The 17,525-nt window shown below is 43.2% G+C and overlaps 1 protein-coding gene across 1 annotated transcript in view; it reads left to right on the forward strand.

Annotated features, from left to right (window-relative positions):
- Positions 1-13,494, forward strand: part of TBXAS1 (thromboxane A synthase 1) — a 229,291-nt gene extending 215,797 nt beyond the window's left edge. The window contains exons 10-13 of the mRNA XM_086468110.1: positions 6,595-6,683; positions 9,067-9,204; positions 12,625-12,787; positions 13,334-13,494. Of these exons, the coding sequence (XP_086324236.1) occupies positions 6,595-6,683; positions 9,067-9,204; positions 12,625-12,787; positions 13,334-13,408 (465 nt within the window). The 3' untranslated portion in view covers positions 13,409-13,494. The remainder of the gene's footprint in view (positions 1-6,594; positions 6,684-9,066; positions 9,205-12,624; positions 12,788-13,333) is intronic.
- The last annotated feature ends 4,031 nt before the right edge of the window (positions 13,495-17,525 follow it).

Genomic DNA, 17,525 nt, shown 5'->3' on the forward strand with positions numbered 1-17,525 from the left:
ACTAAACCTAAGTTTAAAAAAAAGTATAGTGAGGGTACTTGTGTATTAAAAGCTGCCTGGCTGGGCATTGTCAGCACACTGGGGACCTGCCCCTTTCTTCCGGACAGCGAAACACTCCAGGCAGCCAGTCTCATGCCCAGTTATTTATTTGCTTTTTGTTTAAGGGCACACACTTCTCTTGGTACGGGAATCCGGGACTAGATGCAGTTAACAAATTTACAAATCCAAGATTGAAACAGATATTTTTCTCCTTTGTTTTAATTTGTAGCTTGCCTCATAAAGGGTTTCCTTAGTGATTTTCTTCTCTTTTCCTGCCTTTTTTTTTTTTTTGCCAGATCTCCTACCTGATGGCACTCATTCTGTTCTTGCTAATCACCATGTGTCAGTAGTAATGTAGGTGGAAGAGAACTTCTGACTGTTTTGGTTGCAACTTTTATGTTTATCTGTTTGGTTTTGGGACAGTGTTCAGTTTCAGGAAGTATTTTTATCTCACAGAAGTTCCCTTGTGAACAGTGATGCTACGAAGACCTTGTTTTAGCATCGCGAAAGCTACTGGAGTTAGTGCAGGTCTGTCTTATGTCAGGAGCTGAAGTCTTTGATTCAAAGAGCAAAGTAACATTAAAGAAAGTAGACATTGGTGTAACCTTATACTTTCTGGCTCTTTCCCCAGCACTATTGGGTACATACTTAGAACCGCATTTTCCTTTCCCTTACACTGATACAACCCCAGGGAGCTGCATGGATTTGCACCAAAGTAACAGACGGAATTTGGCTGCAAGGTCTGTGTGTAATGTGGTTATCAGTCCGTAACTGGTGCACCAGCCTTTCCCACCACCTCTGAACTTGGCCTGCAAATCGGCACCTGCCTCTGACTGTGCTCACACGACTTGTAGGGCGATGGACCCAGACAGAGGGGAACGTGAAGGGTGGAGTTGGAGGAGGTGTGAGGGTGACTGGCAAGTAATTTGAACAAAAAGGTGTAATACTAATTTTATTTGTCATGCACGGTCTTTAGGAGCCAGGAGGAGTTTGTTTGAGATGTCTGAAGCACTGAATGCTGTTGAAGCTTGGGAAGTTTCTTGATGGGCAAAGTAATGCTCCCAGACCCAGTGAGCATCCACCAAGGATGGGGGTGAGAGCCTGTGTGCTGCATTTCCATTTGAATGACAACCCAAGCAGATGGGAGGGGTGGCAGGTAACCTATGTGGAGTAAAGAAATAAAGAGAAAGCTTGGGAGTACGTGTTTTAGATAGCCTTTGCTTGCTTCTGCAGAAAGAGGCATGAGGGGATAGAGCTAAGGACTTGATTTAATGTTCATTTCTGAGAGCATGTGAGAAGACACAGTGCTGCTGGTGAGGCTTTAGTGCTACAAAGGCATGCTGTAAGGATTCAAGAGGAGAGGTGCTAGGCAGCTCAGGAAGCCTTTTACTGCTGCATCTTAATCTGGAAATCAGGCTTCTTGTCCTATTTTTCATTCCTGAATCTTGTTCTCAATTCTATAGTCAAGAATTGAATATTCTGCTAGAAGATACCTTTCTGTAGGCCACTGTCACTGGAAATAGTCAACAGACTCTTCTCTGTCTTACAACAGTGTATCTTAAAGCAATCTGCCATGACCTGCCTCCTGGGACAAGTGGGACTCAGGAGCTTCAGGGTCCTGTTTCCCTGGTGGCAAGGGCTGGTTCTGCCTGGTGCCGTGCCTCGGAGAGATGTCTCACTTGGCAGGTGCAGGCTGGACTGCAGAGAGCAGAGAGAAAGCTTTTGCAGTGAGTATCGCATGAGGACTGCCTTAAGCATTTTTTTAGTATTTGGTCCAAGTTCTGAAGATAAAGCCAAGAAATTTTGCTTCATCAACTTTGTCCCTATTTCACTGCCTGACTTTGTAGGGAGGTCTTAGTTTGGTGCTTTACAGGTATTCCAGCATACCATTGTGGAAGTGGTAAAACATGAGGCAAGCTTTATTTAAGCAAGTTAAACATAGGTGCCTGTTGAACCATCCCACCTCTTTTTTTCATTGATCTGCATTTTGAGTGCTGTCCCATTGCTAACCTTTCCTTTCTTGATACAGTTGTTAGCGAGGTTGTCGTAGGGCAACCCTAACTTGACACAGTATTCTTGCATTTCTTCCTCCTCTCCCAGGCTGAGCATGGCACACAGGCTCTAGTCCTGTTAGGGGATGAGCAGCTCCTAGAGGTGACCAAAACGAGGTCAAAACACCAGGCAGACTCTTTGATCTATCAGTCAGCAACTTTTGATCCATCTGATTAAGAAACACTGACCTGTTTGTGAATCCTAGCTACAGCTATGGTCTGAATAGCTCTTTTAGCAATTTGAAAAGGAGGTGGGTGAGAGTCACTGGGGATGATGCTGGCTTGTTTTTGACTCACCACCTCCTACCCTATTGCTATCCAAAGTCTACATTTTGGGTGAAAGCCGATGTGGGCTGCGTAGCTATGCATACGCAGATAACTCATGGTTCTGCATCTGCACTTAAGCAGATCTGCACATCATCTCTCTGACATGGACTTTGTCACAGTCACACCTGCACATGAGGCATTTGATTTCGATTGCAATTTCTCAGAAACCACAGCCGGTTCAGTCTCAGGCCATGACTCAGCAGTGCTAGTTATGAGGAATGTGGTCTGTGCAGCCTTTGCTGCTTCCAGATTGATTTCAGGTGCATGTCACACTGTCAGCTACACCAAATTTTCTCTGATTTTTTTTCATTTGTGGCTGCTGAGTGCTACCAGACCATGACCAACAGGATAAGTAAAAATCTCTTATTGACTGATGTGTACTTGGATTACCATTTCCAAAACAGAGGTGATAGAAGAGGATCTGTGCCTCACTCGTCACCTGCTTTGGGATAAAGTTAGTATTGCATCTTAAACTGTTGCTGAAGAGGGGTTCATGCTGGACGCTGTATGGAAGCAACTGAGGTGCAGGCATATGTTCCCTTCTGCTGACTTGGCTGTGGTGATGCTAACCACAGCCAGCAAAGAGGAGCGAGCAACTGGGAACAGTAACATCTCAAACTGCAGCAGAAAGATTGGCCAGACCTTTCCTGTCAGCACTTGGATTCCCTTGGTGTTCATTGAGGAATTAAAAGTTAACTGAGGGTGGTGGCAAAAAATAAGTTTGCCTGCCTAGAAAACGTTAAAGCCAATACTGAAAAGCAGAGGTGGATCTGAAGGCAATTATCTCTCTTGGAATTTATCTGGGGATTAAAACATGCATCATCCTTGTAGCACATAGGCAATTTTATAATCACTGCTGGTATTTCACCTCAGGGTACTCTGTGGGGTGAAGAATTAATTTCCCACCTTTTTCTAAGGAATAGAGGCCTGGGATTTGTCAGTCACAAAGGAGAGTTTGTGACCAAACTAGATGCTTTCTGGACATCAGAAGTGATTGAACGGTCTGGAATAGGTGAGAATGTACCACCACACCTCAGAAATCAAACCGGGGAAACATACAGAGCAAATTCCACAAGATGTTACATGGCCATTTCACTTCCACGTCAACAGGAACAGATACTACAAGACTGTGCAAAGCATAAGACAAACTGCTGTGCAAAGCAGTGGCTGCAAAATTAAAATATGGGATGTTTCATTGCATGCAATGTGGTGCCTCCTTTCTCCCCCACATCTCTACTTGTTACAGAAAGGAATCTCTTTCTTAATGAAAAACGCCCAATCTTGAGTAAGAGGCAATGTAGACTTTTTTTTTTTTTTTGCAGGGAGTTAAAGTGGCATCTTTGCACAACACCACCCCCCACCCCAGCAAACCTACCAGCAGTCGAAAGATATGAATAGGGACATTTAGGGAGAAAAGTATATTTAAGTTCCTTTGAAATGTGCTGGGCTAAAGGCATATTTTGAAGACAGGGAGTGGAAAAACAAATGGAAAATATTTTCTTTGAAAGGGAAAAAAAAGCAACAAACTGTCGTTCCTAAATAGAGGTACTTGGCTGGTGTGTACTTTACGCAGCCTCAGGTCAGACCTTGCAAACAACTACTAAATTATGTCCAGTTACTTTGATGATGCTAAAAGCATGGAAGTGCCAATAATTAAGTTGCGTCAGATGTAGGAAATGACTGATGTGTCTGCCACGCTCATGATAGCAGAGTTCACTGTGCTGCCATTTGACCGACCCCTTTTCTTTATGTAAGCAAAAGGAATTTTCTTCTAAGGAAAATCAGCTGGTTTTGCACCTTTGTTTTGTTTTCTGAACTGCTAATCCCCTGAAGGTATAGAAGCTATTTGAAAGAGCAAATCAAAGTTCCCATAATTTAGTGTTAAATTATTTGTTGATGTATGGTTTGATTTAGTGGCTACTTATTATATCAGGTTACCATATAATTATCTTAATTATTGACTCCAGAAGTAAGTAGAGGGATTATGAGAGAGCTAGGAAGGCCCAGTGGAAAGAGCATGGCTCAAAGAATCGAACACATCACGGTGTGCTCTTGGCTCCACCGCTCATTTACTCTGAGCCTGAACTCTTCCCTCAGCCAGCCTGTCCATAAAATCAGGAGGGGTTGCAGGGAGAGGACTCAGATGCTGGCGCAGAATTCAAAGAGATGCAGGAGAGTATAAAAAGGACAGAGGAAAGCTCTGAAAGAGAGACATAAAATTATCAGAAAAAAAAACACCCCACACCACAGCATGCATTTGCATCAAAGTGTGGAGCATCCGTGTGGTTGTGGAGAAGGGTAGTTTTGCCACAAAGGCCTGAAATTTGAGTCTGATCACAGTTCATTTCCAGCTTCTGCTACTGACTTCCCACGTGAAATCAGGTAGCCCTCAGATCCCTTTCTGCACAACAAGGATGATGAAAATCATCCTCCTGTCTTTGATTTTAGCTATTCAAATTATTGGAGTGCAGCTCCTCGCTCACCCTTCAGCCACAGTTCTCATGACATTGCGGCCATTTGTGGCTTTTAGTCTCCTAGTCCTTTGTCTGATAACCATCGACCTAAGCCAAAGGACTACTGCAATATGAAAACAACATTGAAAGGCTGTCAATGCAGTCTGTACTTCCTGTATTGATAATATTTGACATATACTGACAAAATACTTCATCTATTGACAAGCTGAGTTGCATCTTTTTCTCTTAGAGAGGAGCAGACACACTGATTCTCCTCAGCCTGTGCAAATTACTTTCTCTGGTTCTGCTTTTCTTTCCTGAGCCAAAAAATGGGGATAATAGAATGTATCTATTTCCTTCCTAGAAAAGATCAGTTAATGTGAAATGGTGCATGGTGGCTTAGTGCTGAATAAGTGTGATACCCTAATCCAGCAAGGTATCCTCGTTCTATTGTACGCCTTTTCTGCATACCATCTGGAGTTGTTCTCTGCTTAGTATTTTCAGTATGTACCATATGTTTTTGCATGAAAATTCAATAAAATATGCATTATACATGAAAAGTGCTGTAGTAAATAAAGGAAGGATGGAATCCAGTCCCCTTTGTGAACGGCAGGGGCCCCAAATCTTCATAAAAGGTTTAGTCTAGTCTGACGTCTGTGCTTTTCTCCGATTTACTCTGTGTCAGTCTTTAGGAGATGCTCTAATTTAAAACAAAACTCTGCTTTCCTGACGAGGTTGTTGGATGTGCTTTGGCTGCCCTCTGCTGAGAGTACTGAATAAGACAGGGAAAATGTCCTTTTTCCAGGGAAGGTAACAGTGGGAGAAATTCTGTTCGTCCATGTGCTGAGTCGTGTCACTGCTGCTGGTGGTCGTCTGCGGTTTGGTGTGTTTCATTGTCTGTTTGCTGCCAGTCAGAGGGCAAAGGCTTCTGAGCTACAGCCCTGGCTGGGTTTTAGTGCCCACCACTCGTTGTCAAGGGCCGGGTGGTTTTGTAGACTTACAAAAATGTGGGCTCAGGCGTTGCCCGCCATGCAAAATTAAGCAGCATTACACAAGGGGTGGCCACGGGAGGAAAGAGGCTTCTCTCCCCAGGCACTGTTGCAGTCCTGCCAGGTGGGATTTGAGCTGTACCTCAGCCCCCTCTACTCGGTGGAGCAATTTGCCGCTGCGTGCCATTCCTCATCAGGGTGCCAGTTTCTTCCAGTGCCACCTCCCACCCCTCTGCAGGCATTACAGCACTAGCAGTTTGCCTTATTTCTATAACTGGAAAAGGGCAAAGGGTTGCCCAACAGCAACAAGAATAACTGAAGGAGTAGCTGTTTCTTGTGAACAAAGTGCTCCTGGTCTGCCACACTCTTGTCTTTGGGAAGAAACAAGGATCCTGTGTGGATCTTAGTGCTTGTATAAAGCAGTAGCTCTGTTGTAGCTATTAATGCTCTCTGTAATGCCCTGTTTTTAATACTTCCTAGCAAGACGATTTATTATTATATCTTCAGCTGGGCTGCGCACCAAAGCATTTTGATGATGAAAGGAATGTTATACACACATTTAATTACTGCCCACATTTTTGTATAATTTTATCATTTACTGTTTTAGATGAGACATCGAGTTCTTCTACAGGAAAAATGCCCAGTAAAAAATAGATGATTTAAAAGCTAATCTGAGATGAGTTTGGCACTTAAATGTGAGAAAATGTAATTGTTCCTTTCTTCCTGCCTTTTCAGATGGTCCCTGATTATCAAAATGTACAAGAACTCCCTTATCTGGACATGGTGATTGCAGAGACATTGCGCATGTACCCACCTGCATTCAGGTATCTTTTTTTTTTTTTTTTTTCCCTTCTGATTCCACAGGGTAGATCCCTAGCTCTATAAAATGGAAATCTGCTGTTGGAAGACCAACGTGCCCTTGGTCTCTGTGCCAACATCAATACTGCTTGTGCACTTGAAAGATATAATGTGCCTGTTGAAGGAAAACTGGCTAATATTGGTATTTCTAAAACAGTTTTTTTACAATGGATTGGCCAAGATTGCTTCCTCACCGTTCTTCCCATCCCCCAAGGTTAGAGGATGGAACCATTTTGCAGCAGGACTGGCCTTAGAAAGTCAGATGATGATGCTTTCATATGCCTTGGGCTTCGGGGACACAGAGCAAAGACCTACCCTAGTCTGTTGATCATTAAGGCCCTGATCTGTGGAAGGGTTGAACATTCAGAAAGCTGTATTTTACGTGTGTGTTTAACTTGGACCCCTACTATTTTGCATTTAGTACTGTGTTATACTAATATAGCTAAGCTAATGGCTACATCAATTAAATTTTGAAAGTCTTGTCCCCCCCTGTTCACACAAGACTAATTTTATTAAGTTATATCAATGAACTGAAAACAAGGGGAAACCCAATTAGAAAACTGTTTGTCAAGTTTCCAAGTTATCAGAAGCATAAATGCAAATGTTAAGAACGGAACTTTTCAAAGCGGTCAGCCAGTTGCACTGCTTCTCATGAAGCCGGGGAAAAAATTCAGATGACTGGAAAGGAGCCAAAGCTGAGCTTGCTGTGAGAGCCTTTGAAAAATTTACCCCATGATTGCAAGCACCTTAAAATAAAAAAGCTTAAAATCATATTCTCTTCTATATGTTCACAAAGATCAGAAGTCTAGATTTTTCCATGGACATCTGCAGGATTGTTCAGAGAGTACATGTCAAAGATACTTGCTGCTGGATGAGATGACTGAGCTTTACTATGTTATACATGGTGTACAAGTGGAAATTGTTTTGCCAGTTAAAGCGTCAGGGATCTTTGAGTTTCAGCTGAAACACTGGGAAACAATCAATGTTTGTCAGATGGGAAACGGAATGAGAATGGAGCAAAGTTGTCCTGAAGTTTCGGTTGGTGATGTCGGTGATGTTTATTGATCTGGCTTCTACTCTGATGGATGTGGAATGGATAGGACAGCCCAGTGCCTCGGAAAGATGCTAATTGCCTATGACAAAGATAATGCTGAGTTAGGGGAAAACTCAGTAGCAGCCAAGCTTGTTATAAAATGAGTTGTTTTTTTTTTTAAAAAAAAAGAACTCATTAGCCAGACGACTTTCACCAAATTCATGTAAGGATGAGAAGGATGGCTTGTCAACGTATTTTAGCATGCCAGTGTTTTGCTCCAGGTTTGAAGTCTTTGTTATTTATTCATCTATGAGAAAGAGAGAGATGGGTGACAGCAAGGCAAGAATATATTCCTGTAATGATACCAGACTGACAGCTCTGAAACTGAAGTCTTCATTCAACTTTTTAGGCACAGCATGGGGAGCAGCAAAGGGAGCTCCTGCATGTTGTCCAATCCCCGTGCTCCCAGCTGGTGCCAGGGAATAGCTCCTAGGCTGAGATAGCAGGGACCTGCCTGGGTCTGGGCTGGTTTGGGGTCTGTAGAGACCACCCAAGCACCAAAAGATCTAGATCAGGATCTGCCACCACACATGCACACCCACACACCATTTTTTCATCTACAAACCCAAGCTCAGCTTCAGCAGGCAACTTTTCTCAGTCTTCTTGTCACGATGAGGTTGCTAAGGACAGTCCTACTCTGTCACCTGTCACCACAGGGTGGGAGGAAACCGGAGAGTTTTGTTGCTAACATCATGCTTATCTTTGGTGAGTGTATGTGAAATGAAGTTTTCCAAGGCTTGTGAATTGTTTGTATTTTTGTAGCAGCATCAGAACACTTAGTCCTAATATTATAACCATACCTTGTGAAGTTCCAGTGCTGTCCCAGCATGGGTGTGCTTCTTCTTGATATACTTTTTTCCTGAAAGCAAACCAGCATACTCTTTCTGCCTGTTATTAGGGATGACTGACACATTTCATCTTCAGTTTTCATAAAAAATAAGTCTAAACCAAACATTAGCAGCAAAATTGCAGTGTAACGATTAATGTTTTGGAAACTTGTAAGCAACCAGAAATTTTTTAGTGTGAAAAGGGCAAAAGCTAGCAAGCTGGGTTGGAGCTGTGTGATTCTAGGTGATGATGATTGTAACCTGAGAAGTCACGAGCATCAGCAAGGGTTGCTGTATTTATCTACTGGGAAAGTGTTACTCCTAAAACTGCAGGGTCAGTCCAGCTGAAGAGATTGACTTTTATGGTTCCCTCCTGCTGTGTTTTTGTCTTTATTAATCATCTGGGATACATGACACTTACTGTTGCAGGTTCACTCGGGAAGCAGCTAAAGACTGTGTAGTGCTGGGGCAGCGTATTCCAGCTGGGGCTGTCATTGAAACTGCAGTTGGACATCTCCACCACAACCCTGAGTTCTGGCCAGAGCCTGAGAAGTTCATTCCCGAGAGGTATGTGGAGTAATGCTTTCCATTCTTAGGTTGAAGTCCTTATTTGGGCCTGTTTAGATCAAAGGCCTGCCCTAAATGCTGTTTCACGCTTTGGGGTGGGCACAGGACTCCAGCCTGTCCAGTGGAGACACCAGATCCTGCTGCTTGTTCACAGCCACGGTCACTCACTATTCACCCAAAGCACTATTTCCACCAAGAGTAGCACAAGTTAATTAGGATCATAAAAATATGTTATTTCTACCAAATTAGGCAAGTGGCGGTAGTGGCACATCCCACAGATTCTGTGAGGTTTGGTCAAGGTTGAAATGTGGCGTGGGTTTTCAGACCTGTTTTCAAATCAGATGCTGCAAATAGTGTTGCCTCTGGATGCAGAAATTCTGACGTGAGATAGTATATTCACTGCTACTCCGGGGAGGTACCCAGGAAACTCGTGCAGCTCCTGGCTGGTTTAAAGCAGCCTTTTCATCTGAGATCTTGTAATGGAGTGGGTACACTGTGAGTGGGGAACCTGTCCCATCTCCCACTGGGAATTTGCACTCTGTCTGTGTCAGGATCCTGAGTTCTCAGATCTGCTTGGCAAGATCTACTTTCACAAGGAGCATTTGATCTCTTTAACTTGGGGGGGGGCGGGGCAGGCACTGTCAAGTTGTGGGTTTTTTACCTGTCCTATCTTACAGGGAGACTTTCAGCTGATGGGATGCTGTGTGGAAGCAGAGTTTAGTTTTGTGTGCAGCTATATTTTAAGCCATTCTGTAGGCATATGCATTTTAAGCTACCACTACCTTGAAAAGTCTACTAAGAAAAAAAATGCATGCTCCACAAACAACCGAGCGTGAGGCAGGCAGCCCAGAACCATCTTGGCCAGTAAGACAACACATGTATGGTGTAGGTGGGTTTGCCCAGTGCTCCTTCTGGAGCAAATCTTGGCATATGCTCTATCAGCCACATAGGCCATGAAGAAGAGCAATGCCAGGGTTAGAGAAGCCCAGAGCTTTTGTTGGGGAGGAATCTTAGCAACAACTGGAAGTCTGGGGAGGGGTTTTAGCAACACTTATCTAGAAATGCTGTCTTAATTGTTTATTCACTACTTTAACAGTAGAATAGAAAGCGCATTACAGGGTAAAGTGGATAGTGGGGGCTGCAGTCCGCTTGACTCACACAGTGCTGTTTGTTGTGAATCTAAGATGAATTCCCTTTTGAAATTTCCCTGAGGAATGAAGCATAATTATTAACACTCTCCCCAGCTTGTATCAGTTCGTAATGTTGCTAAGAATTCTAAAATAAGAGCTTAACAAAAAATAAATTAATTCAGCTACAGCCTTTTTTTTCCCTAATATTTCGTTTTGAAATCTGCCTCAGGGATAAGACAAGGGAGACTTTAAATTTACCAGAATGATATATGAGGGTGAGCAAGGCAAGAATTGCATTAACCTGTTTGCATGGGATATGCAACACTGCTCAGTACCTGAGTTAATGGTCCTTCAATTTCAAATTATGGGCTTCTATAGTACTTTCTGCAGTAGTATCCCAATCTTATTTAGGATATATAAGCACAGGGAGGGGGGTAGTGGAAATACACAATATTACTTTTTTCCAAACCTCAAAATAGCATGTATTACCTCTCATCTCTTTCTACCCTGCATGAGTTCTCTGGGCCTTAGCAGTCTAAAGTTCTTGCAAACTGTATCCAAACAGGTGAGAGATTTTTAGGAATGACCCTATACATGAAGGACAGAACCTTTATCCACATACAGAACTGGAAAAGTAGTTCTGTGCTGCCAGAACAGCTCCAAATACCTTATGACATGGGAGGACTCTGTAGATTTCTCGGGTAATGCCATCACTGTAAAGGTTTGCTTCTTTTGAGGAACGACACTGACCAGTGACTCAGCACAGGCCAGGATGAGCTTCACCTTGTTGATTATGCATTGGCCCTAATAACTTGTACTGACTCAGACTCTGTACTCTTGTCTGTACATATTCTGTCCAGTATACATCCATCATTGCAGATGTTGTACTGTGGTTTAACCCCAGCCAGCAACTAAGCCCTGCGCAGCCGCTCACTCACTCCCCCGCAGTGGGATGGGGGAGAAAATGGAAAGGGTAAAAGTGAGAAAACTCGTGGGTTGAGATAAAGACGGTTTAATACCTAAAGCAAAAGCTCTGTGCACAAGCAAAGCAAAACAAGGAATTCATTCACCACTTCCCATGGGCAGGCAGGTGTTCAGCCATCTCCACGAAAGCCGGGCTCCATCACCCATAATGGTTACTTGGGAAGTCAAGCACCATCGGTCCGATCGCCCCCCTCCCTGTTTCTTCTTCTTCCCCCAGCTTTATATGCTGAGCATGATGTCATATGGTATGGAATATCCCTTTGGTCAGTTGGGATCAGCTGTCCTAGCTGTGTCCCCTCCCAACTTCTTGTGCACCCCCAGCCCACTTGCTGGTGAGGTGGGGTGAGAAGCAGACGAGGCCTTGACTCCACGTAAGCACAGATCAGCAATAATGAGAACATCCCTGCATTATCAACACTGGTTTCAGCACAAATCCTGAACATAGCCCTCTACTAGCTACTATGAAGATAATTAACTCTAGCCCAGCCAAAACCAGCACGTGTTGGCAAACAGATTTTACGTTTTTTCCTTTGGACTGCTGTTCAAATAGGAATTTTGTTTCTTTCCTTGTGAAAGAAAAAAAAAAAAAAGAAAAAAGAAAAATAAGGCTCATTTCTAATTGGTTGATCAAGTATTTTAAAGCTAGCTAGATGATGCAGATCTGCATACAGGCTGCCATATTAATCAGTCTTTCCACCTGGACTGAGGTACTTCAGCTCTAAGAACACAACTGTCTGCAATTTCAATGTTTTCCAACTGGGAACCTGGTCTCTTTGGTCCAAGAGCAGAAAAAAGGGCTGTACTGAAGTGTAATAGCCATCTTCCATGGTCTGTCCAATCCCATGAGATTTCATCTCCCCTTGCAAGCTTCAAAGAGAGATTCCCCTTGATCTACATCTGTTGCGCACAGCAGGGAAGCACTGTTGCTAATTCTATTTAGCTCACTTTGCAGCCCATAGTTTCCTTTTACCTGTAGTCTCTCACTCGTACATACAAAGGTCTACACAGCTAGCACATCTGCACCTGAAGTTATCGTTATTCTGAGTGTGGTCATCAAATGAAGGCAATTCATTAAAGATAGATTGGAAGTAACACTAGTGTCTGTCCATCCTCTCCTGGAATCACCAGCTGACAAAGGCTGAGGGCCGTAATTATCTGTTTCCTTCGGCATATCAGCCCCATCAGGACATAATCTGTCAAGAGTCCCCTTGACCTGTCCATTAGGACCAATTGAAATAACCACCTTTTGAGATGTACATGAAAAACAAGCGTTTCTTGAACTAGTTTCCATCTCTGCACCTTCTAGGTTTACAGAGGAGGCCAAGAAGGAACGACATCCCTTTGCTTACCTGCCCTTTGGGGCAGGACCCCGAGGCTGCCTGGGCATGAAAATGGGTTTGCTGGAGACAAAAATGACTCTGCTGAGGATTTTGCAGAAGTTTCGATTTAAGACTTGCCCAGAGACTGAGGTTTGTACATGCAGAGGCTTAAAGGCCACATTTGTCAACTTCAAGGAACTGATAGTGTGTCCTAAACAGGACAACTGACTTGCCTTTGTGACTTTCTCTTTGTTTGAGAAAAATGCTAGAGCCACTTCCAGTTACACAGTCCTGCCCTGATGAAAAGCAGCGTAACAACACCACAGTCAGAGTACCTTGATTTATACAGGGTGAGAATGGGTGTACATCTTTCATGGGATCTCAGCACTCTAGTACATGCCTATTGCTGTATACATTGCACCTGGCACTTGCTCAGCAGCTCTAGCGTTTACAGAGTTAATTTCTTTCTGTTCAGATCTACCGTATACCTGGGCAACCACTGCCTCAGCCTCTGGCTGTAAATGCTATTTAATATTATACTACCACAGCTGACTGTAAAACAAATACTTTACAGCTTCTACAGTAATCCTGGTATGAATTGGTCCCCCAGCAAAAATGGCTGTCTGTATGTGGGGGTGTTTTACACACATAAACAAATACATACAACTGTACATAAGATGCTCTTTTTTCTTTCAGATTCCTTTGCAGCTGAAATCAAAAGCCACACTTGGACCAAAAAATGGAGTCTACATTATGTTAGAATCTCGCTAAAAGAAAATGTACATCCTGAAGCCTCCTGGGATGGGACCCCTTGTTCACTGACTCACTGGGTATAATTATTTTTCAAAACCCCAAAGACAGGCAGTCCCACTGATGGTCAGTAGGTGCTGCCCCACTGCCCTCCTGTGGGAGAGCCTCCAGTCACTTTTTTAAATGAGATGTGGGCTCCATAGTCTTTTTGGTCGTTTTCAAATTGCTGTGAATAGTATCTGTAAAGAAGCATCCCGCTTTCACTTGCTTTTCTACATTACACTTCCTTTCATTCATCTTTGAGAATGCTTTCTTCATGCTCAAGTTCAATAAATGGAGCAGGTATTAAGCATACACGTGATTTACAATAGATTTTAATTACAATTCATTATCTCACACATCCTTCTCATGCATTTACAAGTCCCTAATCTAGAAAAAGCCCAAAAGGCTCCACAGTTATAGCAGAAGACATAGGACCCAGTGCATTGGATTTTATCATGAACTCTGCTAAAAAGCAAAGCTGAGTCTCCTGCACAATGCTTCATCTCTCCCTGTGTCTGTAAAGTGGAAGGACTTGCACCTTCTTCATGCTTTTGAAGTGATTTGAAATAGACTTACATTAACAATTTGCACTTGGCACATTGCATTGACATGACTGAAGAGGAATGAAGAGTTCCACTGCTTACCAGTTAAGTTCCAGTAACTAAGACCAAAGAAATGAGGTGACAGCCATTTTGCTAGCTACTGAACTGCTGTTGGAAAGCTGAAGAAGATAGGAATTTAAAGAAGGCAGGAGGACTGGAGGAAATCTAAGAGTAATCAGAAGGTGTTCGTACAATACCTGCCTCGCATTACTGCCATTCCTTTCCAAGCATTGCAGAAGGTGCCATCCTTGCCTAGCTCATTGACTCAGGGAAATAGAGAGCACTGCATGCACTGAAGCCAATGGCAAGGGAGTGGATTCAGAATCATCAGTCCCAGCAGCTCTCTTGAGTCCTTACGTGACCCTGGAGGTGGTCATGTCCCAAGTGCCTCACTCTACTCAGGATGGAACTTGTCTGATTGCCAATAGACACCATGGATCCATTCAAGCTGTATGACTCTGCACATGCATCTTCACAGTCAAAGCAGCAGCATGCTTCCACTCTTCACATGCCCTCCATGCTCTTTCCTACTCCTCCACAAAGCCCTTCTATCACCACACAGCAGTGATCAACTGACCAGAAAAAAACTCAAACCTTTCCTTCAGTGGATACCACAAGCTGCTTGGCTGTACCAGCCATGAGAGGAGATGGTCTCAGTCTCCTTTTTTGTTTCTTTTTTTATTTTCTTAAAGTTTTTATAAATAGCAAAAGTTCTTATGGCACCATAAAAATAAGATACCCCTTTTGGTTCTTTGCAAGTGTTGACCTTCTGCCTGCTGACATGCTGAGCTCAAGGTTTCCTTAGGTACAGCATGTCTCTTGGTGGTATGCACAGAGAAGTGTCATGGCAGCAGGAGGAAGAGACTGACTGCTCAGCTTCACTGCAAGGACTGCTGGAAGGAGCCATCTGCTCACTGATCCCTAGCTAGTTCCCTAGTTTCTCTCCAGCAAGCACCTTTTGCTGCCTTCTTCCTACATACTGCCTTAACACTGGTTAAATTAGTGTGTCTTGCTCCTGGAAGATTTTGTCTTTCTTTTTCATGGGTTTTTTTGGGTTTTTTTTAGAACACAGAACTGTACAGGTAGTAGTGGTGAAGTACTGACCTGGCAGTCTTGGAATTGTTCCTATTTCCATGGAACATCTCTGGCATGCTAAACAGAAGTGCCCTGTTACAGACACACTGATTATATGAATTTCTGAGAGAGTGATTACTATTTATTTGAAAAGCAACACACTGTATATACCCTAGTTTCTACATGTTAGCCATCATTTTTCTCTCTTGAAAACAGTGTGCTGTCAGCTGATTAAATGTACAGCTTATACATACAACTGGCAAAAAGTTGGCTGGGCCTTGCCTGAAAACTTCTCACCACCTGAATGAGCAGGAAGATCATTCCAGCCTGAAGTCACCGGTCAAAGACTTGTTTATCCCTTGGAAATTTTTTTACTGTTTTTCTTCCTTACTTGAATTAGCAGGTCATCGTGTGCTTAATTTTTGACCAAATACTCCAAGCCTAAATCAAGCTTGTGCCTTTCTTCCTTATGCTTTTGTATGGACTGTTCTACAGCTTGTCTGCATGCTGTCTATATCCTCAGTGTTTATCCAGGAAAGTGCCACTAACATGTATGGTAGTAGAACAACTCATATTTCTGTGCCTGAACAGACCATTATCATCTTGAATACTGCATTGACTCCACTGGAAAAAAAATAACAGTGCTGCAGTGGCTGCAAATGTGCATCACATTTTACAGGCTTGGAAACGGCACCAAGACTCTTTCCCAGACACTTCTAAGTCAAATGCGGACGTATGTCTGCAAGTAAACTCACTTGAGTCTGCGCTAACATTTTTTTCAACTGTCCTGTAAAGTTTTCTGGTTAGGAAGTAGTACCTGATTTCACCTGTCAGGTTGTAGCGATGTGGAATAAAGGATTTGTTTTTCCAGCGTGGGCCAAGTCAGATTTCTGGAAGCGCATCATCCCTTGTTCAACATGCAGGCCTAGTGAGACAGCTAGAGAAGGAAGATGGAGAAAAGGCTGCCAACTTCCCACTAACAAAGGAAGGGCCCCAATCCAGTTCTTTCTTTTAACCAACAGCTGCTGATACAGTCACCAGATGCTGCACAGACGTTTTACCAGGATACTTAAATGATGCTGGCCCTCGCCCTGGCTGTGTGGGCTCAGCAACGTACCTAAAGAGCAAGCTGTGTTGAGGGACAGGTGCTGCTCTAGCACCTAGAAGCACACATTTGGAAAAATACCCAACAAAACTGACAGCAGCTCTTCAAAGCAGAAACTGGTAATACCGTGTTAACCACAGTGTGTTTGTGCACCCATATAACATGGTCTCAAATTGATCCTGAACAGAGTTGGCTTTAGGATTTGTTAAAAAAAAAAAAAACAAAACCTACCCCACCCCAAAAATTATGTTTATAGTTGCAACATCAAAACAAACTTTATATCCCTAAATTAGCATTTCTGGTACAGCATGCTTCAGTCAACAGCAGCTGAGTCTAGGGAGGAACAAGGAAGCTGATTTAAAGTAATTTTTCTCCTCAGAAACAGTAAGTGTGTTGTCTTGCATTACTGAGCTGTGGGTTTGTTTAAAATTGGGCATGTCTGTTTTACAAAAGGGTCTTAGTCATTCTCTGACAGCTGATACGACGCAAAGGCTGCTTGGTAAAGGAAAGCTTCTATTAAAAACATCTTTTGGGACTTTGCAATGATTACAGAAAGCTGTCAGTATAAAATGGTATTTTTAAAGAGACTGCTGATGTAGAAAACCTTTAGTTATGTACTTTATAAATAGTATTCCTAGAAAAAGAGCTGGGTGTTAGAAATTATTATGCTTCATTGATGGCAAATTTGAATGCTCTATTCTTACCTGGCATTAAACTGCAAAATTCTCTCTCTGTGTGTGATACTTTCTGAAATGATCACCTCCTCCTTTCCCTTTGTTAAATGCTTCACCCGGTATCAGACTCTGTACATTTACAGCAGTAAACATGCTAAAAGACCTTAAAGCTGACTTATAAACTGTTTATTTCATTGTTTGGTTCGCACTGGCCCTGCTCTTTCTTCCGACTGTGAAATGCCTGATCAGTCTCTAAGCTGTTTGCTCCCTGCACTGCTGGGTGATACGGCTGCTTTCAAGGAGGGGGCAGGATTCTCTCGATTGCTAGGATTTTTGCAAGTGGAGGGGAATTCGTGACCAAGCCTGAAACAAGAAGTGCAAGGGAGCCGTTCAGGCCCGTGAAGCCGATCCCCTGGTAAAACAGGCAAGCACCAGTAACCCGGGCCATGTGACAGCCAACCCTCCTGGATTTTCTGCTGGAGGGACTCCAAGTAAAGCAGCATTTCTACAACTCCCACTTGCCCTTTGGCTCAAAGGCAGCTCTAAGCAATGGTTTGTAAGAAGCAAAGTGCAAGTCTTCTCCAAGCCAAGCAGCACCGAGCACGCTGACTGCAGCTGGTACCTGCCATCCACACCTCGGT

The sequence above is a fragment of the Leptosomus discolor genome, chromosome 1 (assembly GCF_034619465.1).
Source record: "Leptosomus discolor isolate bLepDis1 chromosome 1, bLepDis1.hap2, whole genome shotgun sequence".
Lineage (NCBI taxonomy): Eukaryota > Metazoa > Chordata > Aves > Leptosomiformes > Leptosomidae > Leptosomus > Leptosomus discolor.